Source organism: Amphiura filiformis, chromosome 10 (assembly GCF_039555335.1).
Source record: "Amphiura filiformis chromosome 10, Afil_fr2py, whole genome shotgun sequence".
Taxonomy (NCBI): Eukaryota; Metazoa; Echinodermata; class Ophiuroidea; order Amphilepidida; family Amphiuridae; genus Amphiura; species Amphiura filiformis.
In genome coordinates, this window is record NC_092637.1 from 37,496,914 (window position 1) to 37,516,007 (window position 19,094).

Consider the following 19,094-nt stretch of genomic DNA (forward strand, 5'->3'; position numbering starts at 1 on the left):
ATGATTTTAATCTCTCACACAGGGGGTGTAGATTTCAAATGGAGTCATCCATTGAGGTAACCTCTTTTGAGATTCACACTCCCTGTATGGGAGATATGTCTTCCACAGGGGGTTTATGGATTTTAACTGGAATTGCTCATGGTAAAATAATCTATAGATACCATATTCATTCCATTAATTGCCCATGCCCCTATTAGCGCCCACCCAGTAACTTCACAACAAGCGAACTGTGATGTTAGTTTATTAAATGCCCATGCAAATCTGAATCATGGTCTGAAACCTATGACGCACTGATGATGATCGATGAGTATTTTGTGCCTTTTTACTTATTGTCAGCTTAAACAATGTAAAAAATAAGCGCCCACCTAAATGACTTTGTTAAGTGGTCTTGGCGGTAAACGGAACAAATACGGTACTCTATTTTGTCCGCAATAAGTGACACACAAATATGGTAGAGTCCCGTCTCTGAGTAATCACTGTTTTTAATTAGATTTTTAAACCATCAATGGTTGTAAAATATTCAAAGAAATTTATAGTTCTATCGTAAGAAAATAATATAAAGTACTTCCATTTGTATATTTTGTTTTTATATGCAAATTAAATTAATAAAGATGATTTTTGTATCAATTATAATTTAATTGTATATTGTGTGCTTTATTAACCAATTGATTGTTTGCTTGAAGTGCATTGGATACTGGATAGTAATCCAGTTGAAATCTATACACCTTAACTCTCTTCACGCAGGTGTCGACTGCAGACGACAAGTTTAAAAAAAAAAAAATTCAAAAATTTCAGAAATGTAAATTTTCATGACCATATTTGGAATCAGCATGAAAATTGCATTAAAATGAGTACAAACAAGCCTAGTATTGATTCAGTAGTTCTTAAGATAGTTTTTGATATTTTGAGAAAATATTTCAAAACTTGGAACTTTTTCCATTGAAGTGCATGGCTAGCATTGCAGAGCATTAATCTTCCACACAGGGAGTGAGAATTTCAAATGGGTTTACCTGAATGGGTAACTCTATTTGAAATCTACACCCCTTGATTAAGGTCATGTCTTCCACAGGGGGTGTATGGATTTCAACTGGAATAGCTCAATTTGCAAAAAATGTTCGTGGTGGTTAGGCCAAAAAAAAAAGAAGTATTTGTTTGCCCAGACATGGGGTAGAAAGGAGTGGGTCGGCAGGTTGATTTCCTTTTTTTTCTCTTAGATCTGTACATGTGTTGCAGCAAGTGGGGTAAGAGAAAATAATACAACATTCGGCCTTGCATTTTGTACTTGTGTCTCAACCTTGCCATATAAAGTTTAATCTCTTTGGCAACAAAATCTTGATAAAGATTCAGTATAAATTCAGTATAAGGGTGATGGGCTGGAAGCCTGTAGTACAAAATCCCAGATCATATCCACTACGGGTTTTATAGGGTTAAGGCAAGCATAACCTGTGTACAGTTGTACACGCATACTGAAATAAATTGTTACTCATGACCAGGGACAGGCGATTTGCGCGGAACTTTTTTTCCGCGCAATTGGCTATTTTTTCCTATGGGCAGGGATACTGAAAAAAAGTTCCGCGCAATCTCCGCGCAATTTGCTATTTTTTTCCGCGCAAATCGCCTGTCCCTGCTCATGACATTGGTATGTCACAGTGTCAGGTGTTTTCATGCATCCCTATATTTTTACGGTATTATTTTATTGTGAGTTGAACAGTTCGGAGCAGTTTCGCAGTTTGTAACATTTACGATAACAAACAGTTACACATAAAGCCTTATGGGTAAAAAATATTTTGTGGGCTTTTAAATTTGCAGTTCTGAAATTAACCATTAAGGGGGTACTACACCCCTGGTCAATTTTGTGCCTATTTTAAAAATTAAAGTGCATTGGTGACAAGTAAGATATGTATATTATAGGGCAAGGACTACAACTACTGCACTGGAAATTTTATTTCAGCACAGACAACAGTTGTGGAGTTACAGTCAAAAATGAGGGAAAACCAATATTTGATCAATAAATCAATAACTACTTGCCTTGAGTTGCTGAAATTTCAGTGCAGTAGTTGTAGTCCTTGCCCCTATAATATACATATCTTACTTGTCACCGATGCGCTATAATTTTTGAGAAAACTGCAAAAATGGGCACAAAATTGGCCAGGGGTGTAGTACCCCCTTAAACACACAAAAATAAAAGCTTGCAAAAATGTCTCACTATATAATGATAACAATGAAGACACAACAACTAGTTTCATTCAGCTTGAATATCGGACACCATGCATGCAGCACCTATTTTATTATCATATATAATACATGATAACTAATTTTAATCACATGAAATCATTATTACAAATAATTTATCAACAAAGTTTTCACGTGACATATGCTACACAAGATATAAAGCTCTCTAATATATTACAGACAAAGGCTCCACTTTGAGTACATAACCTATATGTATGGAACAAACTTTTTGAACAAATTTTGATGACGTCCTAAACACGAAAGTCCTTGGGGGGGGGGCGGTCAAAAAGTCTGATTATGTTTGTAAAAATTTAGTTAAAATATCGGTAAATGTTTATCTTTTTGGGTTGACATTTTCAATATTTCACACTTGCGTATTCACAGGGAGGGGTCAGCTTCATAATGAAATCACTTTGTTTATACGACTTCATCAAACTTTTGGTTTATTTGGTAATAGTTGGGTTACTCAGCATTTGAATTGGTACATTTTGAGTAACAATTTGATTGAACTACATCCATTTCCAACTTTGTAATCAATTTTGGACCTTGTTGCTGATAATAAATAGTTGGAAAGGTTCACTTTACCTTGTACTTTTGGTTATACAGAAACAGTTATTACTAATATTATTTTAGCAACCAAAATTTTGATGACATCCAAAACACGAAAGTCCTTTTGTTATAATAGGGCAGGGATTGTATATTTGTAAAAAAAAATAATACTAAAATATCGGTAAATGTTGATCTTTTCGGGTTGACATTTCCAATATTTCACACTTCCGTAACAGGGTCAGCTTCCTAACAAAAGCACTTCGTTTAAAGGACTTCATTTAACTTTTGGTTTATTTGGTAATACATGTAGTTGGGCTACTCAGCATATGAATTGGTACACATTTTGAGTAACAATTTGATTGAACCCCATCCATGTCGAACTTTATAATCAATTTTGGACCTTGTTGCTGATAATAGTTGGAGGAGTTTCTTTCACATACATAGACCTATTGACATCTAGAATCTAATAATAACAGCATGATTTGGCATAAATAAAACACTTTACAGTCTGACAATACAATAGAAGTTCAAGGTTATATTCCAATCATTTTCTTTTTACAGCTTGCAAAATATTTTGTGGAGCATTTATTTTACTTAATTTTCAACTAAATAGTGAAGTTAAAAGTACTCACTTATTCATTACAACAAGTATAACATATTTTCAATCAGTATGTTGAAAGTTATATATGCTGTTCTGCTATCAAGCAAACATCTATTTTAAACCTTTCAGCGCTGTAACTGTGGACATTTTTGTGAGGCATTTATTTTCAAAAGCAGCTAGAGTGGTGGAGGGGGGGGGGGGGGCATTGGGTGAAAATGATTTCAGGAAGCAAAATCAACCAATTTTGGGTTTTTAAGGGGATGGGAAGAGTTCTGACTGGGGGAATCCTCCCGACCAGCTACAGTGAAAATAACAATGCACAAATATATTCCTTTTATGTAAAGTTCAATGTAAGGAAGCTTAGAATTGCAAATATAAAAAAAATGTGACCCAGTTCCAAATTTAGCAAAGAGCAAAAAACAAATTACACACAAATCTCCACTTTGACATAATGTTCTTGCACATTTGAAACCTGTTCCCACAAAATGAGACTAAAAATTGCAAATTTATATTTTGAGTTATGTCCCACTTCATATTCTCTGGGTCATAAGCTTTACCATGATATTATATAGCTATTAGTCCATATACCTTCCTAGAGTCAGTAAATTAAAATCAAATTTTGAGATTTTCTCAAAAAACTGTTTACTTTGGCAGGAATCTTTTTATTCTAGTTGGATTCCTTGCATCATTTCCTTTCTGAAAATGTATACTTTTATACACTTCTCATCATTACATTTAGAGATACAATAAAAAACAATATCTAAATTACTGACTCAAGCAAGGTATATTGTAAAGCCATGATTTTTCCGTGATACGGAAAAATTCACAGAATTCGGGGTTTGCTCACGGAAATTTGAAAATGCCACAAAGTAGTAAAAATCTGTGTAAAATGTCTAACTATTGTGTTGATTTGCAAAAAAAACAACAAAGAAAAAGTGATAATTTAGCAGTAATCAACCATTAAACAATCCATTCTAGCATTTATTCTAGGCCTACCATGCAAGATTCTGGCCGATACAGCTATTGGAAGTACACACAAGACAATTGATGATGCTTAATTGTAATGGGGATGTTGAGGGGAGACTACAGTAAAAAGGTACATGTAGTTATATAAGACAAATTACACTTTTAAAAACATGCTTGTATGGGAATGTATGCACTTTCAGTGCTTTATAATGTAAAACGGAAAATCACGGAATCGTCCAATTTGTAACACAGAATTTAAATTTTGTAACACGGAAAAATCATGGCTTTAGTATATGGACTATAGTCAGGGTTGCTCTCTACTTGGTCTTCAAAAGTCAATATTTCAATGAAAAATTATTTTGTTTTCTATTCTTTTCTAACATCTACAATGAACCATAATCTCCTTTTCATTCCTAGCAACTTTCCGCTCATTTTGTGAGAACAGATCTGGAAAATACCAAACTTTACCTGAAATTGGACATCTTCAAGTAAATATGGGTCTCTGGGATCACATGAGGCAAATGTCCTTTGCTCAGTCAATAAGATTCAATTAGCAACAATAAGGACCCCACTTCCATTTCCTCAGTCAATATATGTGACACGATCAAGGGAAATGAGTCGGATGTCGCAAATATTGATTTTGAGATATTGGCAAAGAAGGTGTCAAAATTCTTTTGTTTTATATTGTTTTCAGCGATTGATAAATTGACGTAACTTCGCTAAGAAAAGTCATATCAACATGGGGTTTCAGTTTCAGTTTCAGAAAGCTCTAAATGTCCTCTATAGAAACATATGTAAAACTCATTTTCGACCAGGGTTGACATGCGATTCATTCCTCTTGATCATGTCACATTATACATGTACATTTTACATGAACATTCTAAAATCAAAATAAAGCAAAAACTTGCGACATATTTTGTAGTAAATATTGTTATCTATTCTGCAATATTTTCCATTTAAATCAGACTTTTAACCACAGAGCAATATAGGTGAATTACTCCACAGCAAAACCATGTCAACAGTCTATGAATCGTGTGTTGTGCTTTAAATCCTTTGTTATTAAATCACGCCATTGCCAATGGACTAAATGGTGTATATAAAGTATGTCAAAGGGCTGTGCACACAAGCATGACCTACTCCCTATTCCAGAAATATACAGCACTAATTTTTGGGGTTAAAAAATGTTGTCCTGCTTTGCCAAACGGAATATAGCTAATCCTAATCCTTTCGTTAGTCCTAACTGGCAATGAAAGACAAATTTTAATATGATATATTTGGTCAATTTTTGGAAATTAGGGCCAAAACATGCATTTTTAGGGCATTTTTTCGTATACTGAGACAAACATGCCTAAAGACTTGTGCAATTTAATTTTTAGAAAACACATTTTCTAACATTTTTCAAAACCAATTATCAAAATAAAAAATAACATAAAATATTAAAATTATGAGCTAACTCTTAGCCTATACTCAAGATTTTGAATGCTTAGACTTGTGCCAAAGCTTACAATTTTGTGACTACTAAATGCATGTTTTTGGAACATTTTCCCTCATATTGAACAAATATTAAATGGACTTTTATTGCTGGTTAGAACTAAAGGCTTTAGCTATGTTTCATTTGGCAAAACAAGATAATATTTTAATTCCAAACAATTACTGCTGTATTTTTCTGGAATCAGGAGTACTACTGTAACAAAGTCACATGTATCAGGCTCTTCCAGGTGAAATCCATACACCCCTATGGAAGACATGACCTTAAGGGTATACGAGGTATTGTTGGTCGAAGCAGCCAAACAAAAAAAATCGATTTTCATTATCTGAATCAATATATTATTGAAAAATGATACTTTGATGTTTTACAAAAGCTCATTCTACAAATCATATACTTTGAAAACTTGCTTAATTTATTGTTGTTAATGAGTTATGTACTTTTAACAAAAGTGTTGTTGTTTCAGCCCTCTTTACAACATAACTCAAGAACCACAGGACCTACAAAAGTATATCTGTGATATTTGAATTCTTCTACACGCTCGCTATGAATTGAACAATGCAATTTTTGCTAAAGCTCACTACCATTCGCAAGCTGCTGTGAACTACTTTTTTTTCTGCTGCTTCGACCAACAAAACATCGTATACCATTAATCTCCCACACAGGGAGTGTGGATTTCAAATGGGGTTATCTGAATGGGTGACTCCATTTGAAATCTACACCCCCTGTGTGTGAGAGTAAGGTCATGTCTTCCATAGGGGGTGTATGGATTTCAACTGGTATAGTTCATCCTGCATAAACACATATCATGAGTTTTGTATTGGCCCAAGGAAATGAATCGTGTAATAAGTTCATGCTGTAAAAGTTGGGCTTCTCCTCAAATCAATCAAACTTCCCAATCAGCTTACACCACTATAAATTTAAATTGACATACCGTATTTCGTCAAATAGTCGCCCCCCTCAAATAAATGCCCCCACCACTTTTTTCAACCAAGATGTTTCAAAAATGCCGATATTTCCATGCTATCTTGTGTAGTAAGCTTACCAAGTTGCCCACATGGTCGATAATAGCAGCAATAATTGGCGAAAATCTGCATCAGAAACCCGGAAGTGAACCAGAAGTCGGTGTTTCTAGTTCATAGTTCGTCATTTTAGCGTGAGTTTTAAGTTTACCTAATGATTTTAACGGGAATTATCATTCTAAAATTGACCTTGAATCAACGCCCCCCTTGGGAAAATGAGGCGTTTATTTGACGAAATACGGTATTAAAATAAAACTCATGATAGACCGTAAAAATACGCGGTAAGTGGGTAGCAGTTTTGCCTGTAGCATTTCATGGAACAATGGACCCTCATTATCGGGTGATGCTGACTGCTTGTACGTGGTCTGTTATCTTTTTCGTCCATAGGAATAGCCCGCTTGCTCTTATGAATACTTGCACTTCCCATAATGCATTTCTTTCCTGCACCGATTTGCTATTCAGGACAACATGGATCGATAAGGTATATTGCTGATAGCAATCACCAGGCAAACATGATGCATGCTGGGAATGAATAGGGCTCAAAAGTTATCGAATTCATCACCCGCGACTTCTGATTTTTGATTTTAAGCCCTTTTCATTCCCAGCATGCATCACCTTTGCCTATCAATTGCTATCGGCAATATAGTCACAAGAAATCCTTCAATTGTTGCTCTTCATGAAAACTTGCACTCTGGCTTGGAAAAAAATGTGGAATCCACTAAATAATCAGTCCCAGAACAACGCCAAATATGGATTAAAAGACCTTTGACCTTGGATGTACAACAGCATGTTATGATCTAATGGGAAACTGTGCACATCAACAAACACCATTTCTATCAAAAAGGCAACGTCTGATATAATTTGAAACCACATAAATTACTAGAGTTGGTTCTTCTCTTGGATTTGGACCAAGCTTTAGAATATCGAATGTTGCGCTTTGAAATAAAACAAAACAGAAATTTATCACCCATTGTAAAGATATGGCACATGTACCGAATACATGTACATACATTGGCTGACCTTGTGGATTTCCTGGCCCAGCCATGCTAACCACATAAGGAGATTATACGATTAACCTAGTGCAGCTATTGTCATAGCAGGGTATTATTATGTAATACTCCTGATCCATATTTGGCGTTCTCTTGGACTGATAATGTGGAATCTTTCCAAACATATTGATAGAGCCAGGTTGGAAAACGAGAGTTTGACGAGTGTTATATAAAATATATACCGTATTTCGTCAAATAGTCGCCCCCCTCAAATAAACGCCCCCCACCACTTTTTTCAACCAAGATGTTTCAAAAATGCCGATATTTTCATGCCATCTTGTGTAGTAAGCTTACCAAGTTCCCCACATGGTCGATAATAGCGTCAATAATTGGCGAAAATCTGGATTGGAAACTCGGAAGTGAGCCAGAAGTCAGTGTTTCTAGTTCATATTTAATCATTTTAGCATTTTTATCGTTCTAAAATTGACCTTGAAAAAACGCCACCCCCCTTGGGAAAATGTAACACCCGGGGCGTTTATTTGACTTAAATACGGTATGACATACAACAGCGTAAGCCCAGATAAAGTTTTATAGAAATATAACGTTACTGGGATAGAAATTCGTCCGCCACAAATTGGCTGTAATGTCGGTGTTTTCACTTTTTGAGATATTGGACAGGCAAATTCTCCTCAAAATAAGCTTTACAATGATATATTAGGCCAAAAAAAAAAAAAGGTTTTGTCTCAAAGCTTGCCCGCGATTTGTAAAATCGCGATGATTTGAAAAAAAAAAAAATGCGGAAATTCCTTTTATTTCAATTTTTTTTTTTTAATAGATTTTTCCGGAAAAATTCTGCGAAAATCAGACTTTTTTTCTCAAAACACCATAAAAATACCAAGTCGGGAATAAAAAAAAACCCCAAAAAACAACCGCATTTCGCATTTGTTTTCAAACCACTCGTAAGCTTGGAGACAAAACTTTTTTTTCGCCTTACATGTCCTTGTTGCTTGTTTCTTCTTCTTCGTGAAGTCTAGGGGCACCATGTGGAAACTTGTAGATGGGACAGTTGTTTGTTTTCAAAAATGAGTTAAGAAATCCTTTATTATCAATTTTATTTTGGAGAGAAGCTTAATGGACAATATCTCAACACAAGCTCTGCTGACAATACAGTACATTTTGTGGTGGATGGTCACGTTTGTTTTAACTTTAGTGTCACACCTGCTGACAACACTAGACTAAAGTCACAAATTGTCATCTGCATCACATACTGTTATATCTCAAAAGGCTGCCCTGTGTGATTTTTTTCATAAGTGTCATCTAATTTGTGATGAGACACTGTAAAATTATCTTTATATATTAATTTTGAAGTATTATCACAATATTACAATCTCGTGTCCATTAATAAAAGAAAGCCGCATGCTGAAATATAATATTGTGATGTATCATGTCAAAAGGAGACACTTTTGGGCAGGTTATAAATTTTGAGGTTTTTAAATATCTTAAATAAAGAGATATTTTGCTCCACAACGCTGTTTCGCCAATGAAATCGGGCATTCCTAAGCGAAGATATTGAGCTCGGAAGTTATGGTACTATAAAATTGAAATTGAGATATCGGCCTTTAAAAATATTATTGACAATGTTGAGAGTATAAGTAGGAATTAACTTGAAAAATATCTCAAAAAATACAAGATGCCTGTTATATTCCAGTCTGAAACTATCACACAATATTTTTAACATTAACAACATCATAAATTCGCAACAAACCCAAATTGTGAAAAAAATCACCCACCAGCAGATATTTGGCTATTTCTCCATTTATGATCCTGCCCAAAAGTGTCTCCTTTTGACATGACACGTCACAATTAAATATGAAATACAACAACGGTAATAAAAATCACACAAGGCAGCCTTTTGAGATACGGCAGTATGTGATGCAGACAACAAAATGTGCTACCCTACAGGAAACACACAAACACAAAACTTGAATGTACATACAGCTGTTGCAGATTTGAATAAGTTGCAGACATGATTAAGTATTGTACAAGTCTTCACAGGAACAATAGTTGATATCATACAAAAAATATTCATATACACAGATTTTTGAAAAGTTCCATCAGGATTTATATGCTTCAGAGGCACAAAGACGTATGTCCATTAACTGACGTACAAATAAATGCATCTGTTTAGCAAAGGGTTCAAAAGACAACGTGCAACATAACTTCATTTTGTCCTTGTGGACCTACGTCTTTATGTTGTTTAAAAATCGTTCATAGGGCAGCTTAGGGATTTACATCTTTGTGCCGCTGAGCCAAAGATGTACATTGTTTAACAACCCTGACTTTATACACAAGTTTATAAAAAGGAAGAAAACAAGAAAAAATACAAATGGTTCATATTTGAGTTTTTGGCAGTATCTTAGTTAATTATAATTTATCAATGCTACACTTTGTTCAGCATTTAATGGGAAAGACTCTTAACATTGTCGCATTGACATGAAATGGCTTACATGCAGTTTGGTGTGCAATGCATACGCCAGGGCTCTCAATAGGCGACTCGTGGGCCAGATTCGGCCTGTCAACAAATTGCCGTTGGCCCTTCGAATTGTCGTTGGCCCTAGCACTGAAATGTAAACATAGCAAAAAGGAGTGTACCTGGCACTCAAATACAGAGTTTGACCCATGAGCATATGTGACCATCCAGCACAACTGAGCCCTGAAGTCGCCAATCATCATTTTTGAGATATTCAACCAAAATATTCTGCTTGAAATTAGCTTTAAAATGATGTATATCATGTCTATAGTACTTGACATTTAAGTAGTGAAAAATCAATAAAACAGTCAATAAATCCTTTGTTTCCTATTGTTTATTGTTAAGTTCAATGGAGCATCTCAATAGTGGCACTGGCCACATCCGGACTCAGTTGTGGAGGATGGACACATATAAGATTAGGAACCCTGGGCCTTCACCTAGTGTACTATCTATGTTTTGTGATTAGTTCGCATTTCATTTATCGTCTTTTTTTCTTTGCCCATTACCAGATGAACAAAGTATATCATGACACTAAAACTAATTAAATAATGATGAATATGCAGATGATATTCTATTACATACATTTGTAAATGACATATGAAAAGTGCTAAAAAGTAGATAAAATGGCAAACAAAAAGTTCCTACTGTACAATTTATAGACCAGAAAGAAATGAAGTCCCCAATCTTTGCAGGAAAAATTGTCATCTTAAATAATTGGCAAATATACATTTACAATTTATTATCAATCAAATATAATAATCAATTCATTTTTTTTAAATTTCACAAGACATATATTTCAAGTCAAACATGGTTCAACTGGATACTTTGGATAGCTTTTAGGCTTTTACACCAAAGAAGATGTTTGCAGTGTCCCACAATTGGATATCTGTTACAGGTAGAAAATGTGCCCATCCGTCCCAGGAGCAAGCTCCGCCCAGCGTGTCTCCGTCCAAAATTACAGGTAGACAGGTGGCTAGCTGGTGACACCAGAAATTACCCATTGAGTATCCCAAGGTATTTGATCTGACCAAGAAACATCATTATTATGTTTTGATAATCCAAGTGTATGAAAATATTGGACCCAAAACATAATAATGATAAAATTGGATGCTTTACGCCAGTGTCCGAAATAAGGAAAATATAGAGGTTGTCCCGAGGACAACCAGAGCATAAATTCTGCTTGTCCTCAAAACATTTGTGATGTGATCAAGCAAAATGAGTCTGATTTCGATCAAAATCAAAATTAAGTTTTCAATTTCATTAAATGAGCCATTCTCAGAGCTTTATTTTGCTCAAAACCCCATCATAATTATACCTATGATTCCAAAGATATGATCATTTTAGTGTTACTCAGAACAATAAAATACAAAGGAAGTTGAATACTATTATTAGCTTTATTTCAAAATCAATATTCCCGACATCCAACTCATTTTGCTTGATCACATCACATTTTGGTTGTCCCCAAAATGTGTCATATTTAAGAGGTAAAATATCGTGGTTGTCCAGAGGATAAGTACATATCTCAATATGGTTGTCCCCAGTGATTTTTGGACAAGAGGACAAGAGGATATGTGCTTATTTCGAACACTGCTTTACGCCCAATATTTAAGTTTTAAAATATTGGACTTGACTACGTCTTGTCCAATATTTTAATTCATAGCTCAACTAATAAATATGGGCTAAATCGATCCAATTTTATATCATTATGTTTTCAGAATCTTGCATCCTATACCATTGTACATAACCAAGCTGTCCGATTATTTCACCACTCGGACATTAGCCGTATTTGTATAATTTTAAAGGCTATTTATTCTGAAAACATAATAATGATAAAATTGGATGGAGATTTCCCATGGTACATGAATTTATCAGTCTCCCGTGAGTTTTCAAATACCATAAAAACTAAAAGGACGTCCCTTTGTGGACCTGCTTCAAGTAGACACAGGATATATGACAATGGCAGATATTGAGACCAGCATGCAGGATAGGCGGTTATGGCGAGCAATCATTGATGCCCGACAGCAAGAGTCGATAGAGTAAGTAAGTAAAAACTCTATAGCTAGCATATGTGCTTACTATCGAGCGCTTTTAAAACATGCAAACATGAAGAGCCCCATCCACAAAAGGGTAATGGGTTTTAAGCAAATCATCGATACACATAGTTATATACAAACAACTAAACCTGCATATGTGGGTCTCAACCCCATTAGTTCAGTTGGTAAAGCACCAGACTTTGGTATAATTTCATGTTTTTAAAAGCGCTTAGTAAGCACATATGCTAACTATCGAGTTTTTACGGTATCGTGCTTGACTTTGAGAAAACTGTAACTCATGTATCATTCTCAATCTGTCCTATCACACTAGACTTATGTTATGTGACCAAGGATGAAAATAAGAGCTTTTCCATCATGTACCAGAACTCAGCGTGGGAAAATAGTGAGTCCTGGTTAACTTGAATTTAGGTGGGGCCAGGACTCACTTTAGTCTAAATATGACTCATTTTTGTTCTAGCTAGTGTCAGAATTGATGCCAGAATGGTCTATATCAAATGGTTTACTTTCAACAATAACAGCTCAAATTCTGACCTCACACTGCAGAGAAAACCCATTTTGGTTCACAATTTCGTATTTCTTGGATATCTTTTAATCGACTCCGGGGCGGATCCAGGAATTTTCAATAGGGAAGCCGCCATATGCTTTTGTGCTTTGCGCCCACACAAAGTCAAGCGCCCCCCTAAATCTGCTTCTGAGACTGTATGGTGACTATTGCTCAGGACAAAAAGTGTAGGTATTGTGATATCTCAATAGGCTACAGTAGACAACAAATGAATGATGGCCCGTAGCCCGCTTATTTTCACCCTTGTATATGACGAACATGATGTAATTGTGAAATGCTACAAATATCTTCCTTTGGCTTTTACATGTACATAAGCTAGGTTTGATCATACCATCAGAGGCATTCCCTCTTTCCTTCTGTGAGGAGTTCTGAAATATCATACTAACCTTCCAGAAACCAGTTATGCACAATTCCAAACTGCAAGCAATTTACAAATCGCCTGGAAATGTCGAAGAAACACTACTGCTGATTTTCTATCTCCAAGATTGTTCCATTAAAACCTGATAAGATGACTGATTCTGACTCGATTCCGCGTCGCCGTCAAAGGTGCGGACTTCTGTGACAACAGTTTGAACATTTGGATCTTTATCCTTATAGTAGTCAATGACAGTTTGACCTTCCATTTGCGCCAGGAGGGTAACGACGCAGCTCTCTTCTTCCGGAAGGGCTTCTTGGAGTTGTGCTGTGCTTTCAGCGAGGTTTGTCAATGGAATTTCAACAGTTTGTTCATCATGTGGAATATCTTCTTGATTTTCCTCTTTACTGGTTGATTCTTCTGCTTCAGGTACTGGTGAGTCTTCTCTGTCCTCCACCAGAGTTTCCTGGACATTTTCAACCTCCATTTCCAATTCAACTTCTTGTATATCACTTGGAATATTCTCTTGCTGTGCTGCTTCTTGAATCACATCTTTGAGTTGCACTTTCCTCCTTTTTGCTCCTTTTCCGCTCTTGGATGAGCCTCTTCCTTTTCCGCGTTTTGTCGGTGTTGACGAGGGCGCCAGAGCAACGGAGATGCATTCTTCCAGTAAGTCTTCCACCTGTTGTGTCGCTTGATCGAGAAGCTTCTTCCGAACTCTCGCGCTGCGTTCAAACACCGAGACGAGTTTCTGGCAAGCGTCGCGTATCCTCGCCGTATCCGCCTGCACTTTGATGGCGTGCAATTGACGCTTGTTTAAAACACGAATCAATGCTGGTGTAACCGGTGGTGACATTTCAGTTTCGGAAGGTGATTGATGCTTACGCGGGGACTCCCGTATTTTTCTTTTTTTCATCAGGAGTTGTAGGTTTCTTTTCTTCATTTTCTCCTTCAGGTTTTTCTGTCTCTGCTTCTTCATCAATTTTAGGCTCTTCCGGGGGATTTAAAAACTGATTCACAACATTTTTGATTTCACGATGTACCTGCTTTACCGGAATTCCTTTCGCAAACTGCTCACTTAGTTGCGCAATTGTCCTCTTAGGAATCGGGTGGAACTGAGTGTCTGTAATACTAATCGCATGACTGTGAGTTTTTGTATAAATAACGCTTACTTTTCGCTCCCCTTTTTGGTATTTAACCGACATTTTGGCTGGACACGCTATACCGGTCTTTGTCACACCCTTTTTCGCCCTTCTATTTGTCTTTCTTTCAGGCTGTCCCTTTTTGACGTGCGCCCTCGCCGAGCCATCTCGTTGACAGTAGAAATGTTGATCGTACCATCCTTTATGGAATCGCAGTCCTCTTTGTTTGACATAGTAAACATGGTTTTCTGCTTCTTCGTTTTCTTTCCAATCCAAGAAAGCATCCATATTTTCAAACTCGTAATGTTCTTGTTCTGTTTGCACACCATGGTCCTGTTCCAAATGTTTCAGCATGGTCTTGCGATGAAAAAAGGACTTACCACATCCTTCCTATAAAATAAATAAAGAAACAAAAAATAAATTCAATACTCTTGTCATTAGTGCTGCTCTACAGTTCGGGGTAGAGAAGAACGGCAGTTGTTTACATTTTGAGAGCACGCACAGTGTAAACACGGTCTAAGTGGGGTTCTGATTGGCCGATTCAATCAACAAACAGATAATCTGATTTGCTGATTTTGCATCAAAACGTTGGTCAGCGCAAAACAGTGCTCTCTGTGTATGTCGCTCATTAACAGGGCACTCGCGTCAATTGAATCAAAAGAGAAATTTGCACCAAAAATGTTAAATTTTGTTCAAAAAAAGCCCAATTTTCGCCCAAATTTCAAATATTTTTGGTGAAATTGATCAAAAATCAAAAAAATTAAAAAACGGTTCCTAGATATTTTTATCTAGTTTTTAACAACACATACAATGTTTGTTGACTCAAGAATTTTTTTGTTACGTGGTCCAAAAATTTGAGCCAAAAACCTGGTTTTTAAATATTTTTTCCAAAAATGAGCATTTTTGCCCAAATTTGACCTGCTGACTCTCCTTCACCTTCTGTGTGATGACATGATACTTACATATGGGCATTTGGTGTTGTATTGCTTCTCTACACAGTCTTCCTTGTGTACATTGGTGTAATGGATCTTCATATTTTGCCAGCTCACGAATCCTTTACCACAGCGCTCACAGGCACAAACCTTGGCCTTAGATACCTGCAAAGATGACAATTCATCAACAATTGACATTGGTGAGTTTATTTTATATCACTCATACATAAATTCTAGACAGTTCATTGGTTGATTACCATTTATCATTTTTACTATCACCCTCTCCGTGTGATAGTCTTTACCATCATGTGCTCTGCTGTAGTGCGCCTGCGCCAAGCCGTGCACTGACTCTTGGACTCGCCGATTTAGTTATGGGGTGGACCCCAAAATGTGAAGTATATCACGGCAAAACATGGTGTTATGTTGATGAAAAAATGTATTTCCTACCTTAAATAATATTTTAGTAATTTAGAATTTATGCATGAGTGATATAAAACAAATATTAACTGTCTTAAATTTGTGTAATGGACGAAATATAATCACTCGGAGAAAGATGTATTGTTCCATTCCACTCGCCGGAACAATCCATCTTTCACCTCGTGATTATATTTCGACCATCACACTCATAGACAGTTAATATTTGTATACTATCACTATCAGTATGGTAGACTTGCCAACTGTCCCTCATTTTGAGGGACTGTCCTGCTTTCTGAAAATTTCAGTGATGGCAAATTTAAATGTTAAGAATAGCAGAAAATGCTGCAAATTTCACTTTAAATTTTGTGTAATAAACTTCACAGGTTAGATCAGGTTAATATTATAATAGTAAACTGTTTATCATTCTGAAAAACTCACTAAACAAGACTGGTACTACTACTATCACTATTTTTTTCTTGAATTTTTTTTTTTAATTTGCAAGAAATCCATCATATTTGTTGGTCTTGTGCACACCGTGCCACATATACAGAGTATTGCTGAACTGACTCCACAATAAGAGAATGTGACTAACCTTTTTCTCTGTAGGCTTGTTAGGATCTTGTTCAGATGAACCAGCTTCTTTGGGTGGTTTTTCTTTGGGTGGTTTCTTTACCTTTTTACTAAAACAAAAGTACAAAATTAGTTATTAAGTAAACATTTATCATTCATGTTGAAGAACTAGTATGCAATGAAATAGATATTCCAAAAATTCCAAAATCAGTGCAGGGACACATCCCACATTTTGCCCACATTAACTGTTACCCATATAGTTTCTTATCCCTGCAAGAAATGATGTTTTCTTGCTTGGCTTTTTGCCGGTATAAGCCTGCCTCCTTTTCTGTGCATAATCTGATAAAAAAGAAACCTACACTTAAGGGGTGGGGTATGAACGTTTGGACAGTATTTATTGTGGGACATCAGAGTACCGTACATCAGGCATATCGAATTGCATTCTGAATACGAAGAATGTCCTTCTGATATCAAATCATTTTGATTTTGTGAAATTCGCAATGTAATACACATTTTATGGCAAATGATAAAAAATTGATATTTTTGATATTTAACAGTACTCGAAGTAAACTTTATAAATCTGATGATTTATACTTAAAGTGTATGTAGGTGGGATAAAAAGCCGTCGATCAATTGAAAATTTTGACCTTTTGTATTGAAGATATGGATTTTTTCCCAAAACACCAAAATAAATTAGGTCTTTTTGGGGAAAAAATCCATATCTTCAATATGAAAGGTCAAAATTTTCAATTGATCGTCGGCTTTTCCTCACAGCTACATACACTTTAAGACTATATCATTAAATTTATAAAATTTACTTCGAGGACTGTTATATCTCCAAAATGTGAAAAATATCAAATTTTAATAATTTGTCATAAAATTTGTGTTATATCGTGAATTTCATAAAATGAAAATTATTTGATATCAGAAAGACATTCTTCAGATTCAGAATGCAATTCGATAGGTCTGATGTGCTCTCATGTCCCACAAAAATGCTGTCGAAACGCTCATACCCCTTCCCTTAAGTGGTTAGGGAATTATTGTATGATATATCCATTGGTTATGCATTACTTCCTATTCCAGAAAAAAACATGAAAAATGCAACACTAACTTTTTGGAATTTATAAATTATCATCTTGTTTTGCCAAATGAAACATAGTTAAATCCTAATCCTTTCACAAGTTCTAACTGGCAATAAAAGTAAATTTTACTATTTGGTCAATTTGTAAAATACGGGCCAAAAACATTCATTTTGATGGTGTTTTTCATATGCTGTTACAATCAACACCAAAGACTTGTACAAAGATTCATTTCAAGTTGTGAAAGTATCAAGCTTGAAATCCTGTTAGTATACCATATTGTTTGTAATAAATGCCCCCCCCACAGTGTCATCGCCCCGATATCTTCATGGCAGAAATCGCCATGGTAGGTTGAATCCACCGCCACGCATAGCCATTTTATATCGACCTGTTTAATGGTTTTGTGTCGCATAAGAGCCGAAGGACATCTGACTAAGGCTACTGACAATAGCCCCGATTAGCCCGGTTACTGTCCTCGCTGTGTGTTAGTCAAGCATGGTACACCATAGGTCATATGGTTTTAGACTACCTTCACGATTGGCCTATACACTGCGCTATATAATTCGGCACATATAAATCAAAATTATTGTCAGTTTTTGACTCAAGACGCAAGCTAGTATCTCAAAGTGCAAGGAACCACATCTGGTTTCTTTATACGAAATCATTTACGGGAGATATTCATCATTTTCAAACCCGGTATCCAAAGATTTATCGTCTGAATATCAATCGTGCATAGCACATCCATGTGTATCGATCCTGTGTATTCATTTCAGTGTCTCTGTATAGTGTAATTATTAACCGGGCGATGTCGGTGTGCCCCCCCCCCTAAACACCCCTGTCCAATTTTTCTGTGAAAAATTGACAAAAATCAAACATTTCCATGCTATATCGTGTGAGTAAGCTTAAAACTGGCATCAGTCATGTCAGCCTTGTCAGTGACGATCGCCAAATTTATGCAGTCACAGGTGTAATTTTGATGAATTTACCACGAAAATGATATTTTCCATGGCGTTGCCATAATACTATAATTAGTATAGCCGTAAACCCTTCCTTTCTACAGGAGCACCATCGGGAAATTTAACCCGATATTTAAGTTTTTTTCACTGACAATTCACCTTCAATAAACGCCCCCCTTTTGGAAAAATGCAACGCCCCTGGAGCGTTTATTACAAACAATACGGCATAAGTCACTGAATGGGCTCTATCCCTAGTATATCAATAATTATCTTGCAGTTAAGAAGTTGTGTCCTGATTCTGTTACCATGGTTGCCAATCCCTCTTTTCATGGTCTAGATTTTTTCACTTTTTGTTGTATATCCGAGTTGGCTTAATTCTATTTTGTGTGTATGGTTTGTATGTTCTGCATTTTTTGAAAAGTGCAATAAAGTGCCTGGTATTTATTCATATACATGTGTAGTGTAGTGTACATGTCATGATTTTGGAGAATTATGATTTCTTATCAACAACTTACATTTTCTCTTTCGCTCCTTTGCTCTTCTTCACCGCAGGCTGTTCCATACGTTCTGCTTCCTCCCCCATCCCACCACCACCACCACCACCACCGCTGCCACCGCCAACATCGCCCATCATCCATGGATCTCCATTCCT

At 36.0% G+C, this 19,094-nt stretch overlaps 1 protein-coding gene across 1 annotated transcript; it reads right to left on the reverse strand.

Annotated features, from left to right (window-relative positions):
* Positions 1 to 12,537: 12,537 nt before the first annotated feature.
* Positions 12,538 to 19,073, reverse strand: LOC140163262 (uncharacterized). Its single transcript, XM_072186659.1, has 4 exons — positions 18,958 to 19,073; positions 16,430 to 16,517; positions 15,451 to 15,585; positions 12,538 to 14,878 (listed from the first exon to the last, which is right to left on the reverse strand). Exons 1-4 carry the CDS (start codon positions 19,071 to 19,073, stop codon positions 14,228 to 14,230), a joined length of 990 nt encoding a protein of 329 aa, XP_072042760.1. The 3' UTR covers positions 12,538 to 14,227.
* Between the last annotated feature and the right edge of the window lie 21 nt (positions 19,074 to 19,094).

Excerpts from the sequence above, each read along its gene's own strand:
- LOC140163262 (XM_072186659.1), bottom strand. The coding sequence starts at position 19,073 with ATGGGCGATGTTGGCGGTGGCAGCGGTGGTGGTGGTGGTGGTGGTGGG. Across the intron at positions 16,518-18,957 it reads AAAGGAGCGAAAGAGAAAAT|TAAAAAGGTAAAGAAACCAC; the intron begins GTAAGTTGTTGA and ends CTTTTGTTTTAG. Across the intron at positions 15,586-16,429 it reads ACAAGCCTACAGAGAAAAAG|GTATCTAAGGCCAAGGTTTG; the intron begins GTTAGTCACATT and ends TCATCTTTGCAG.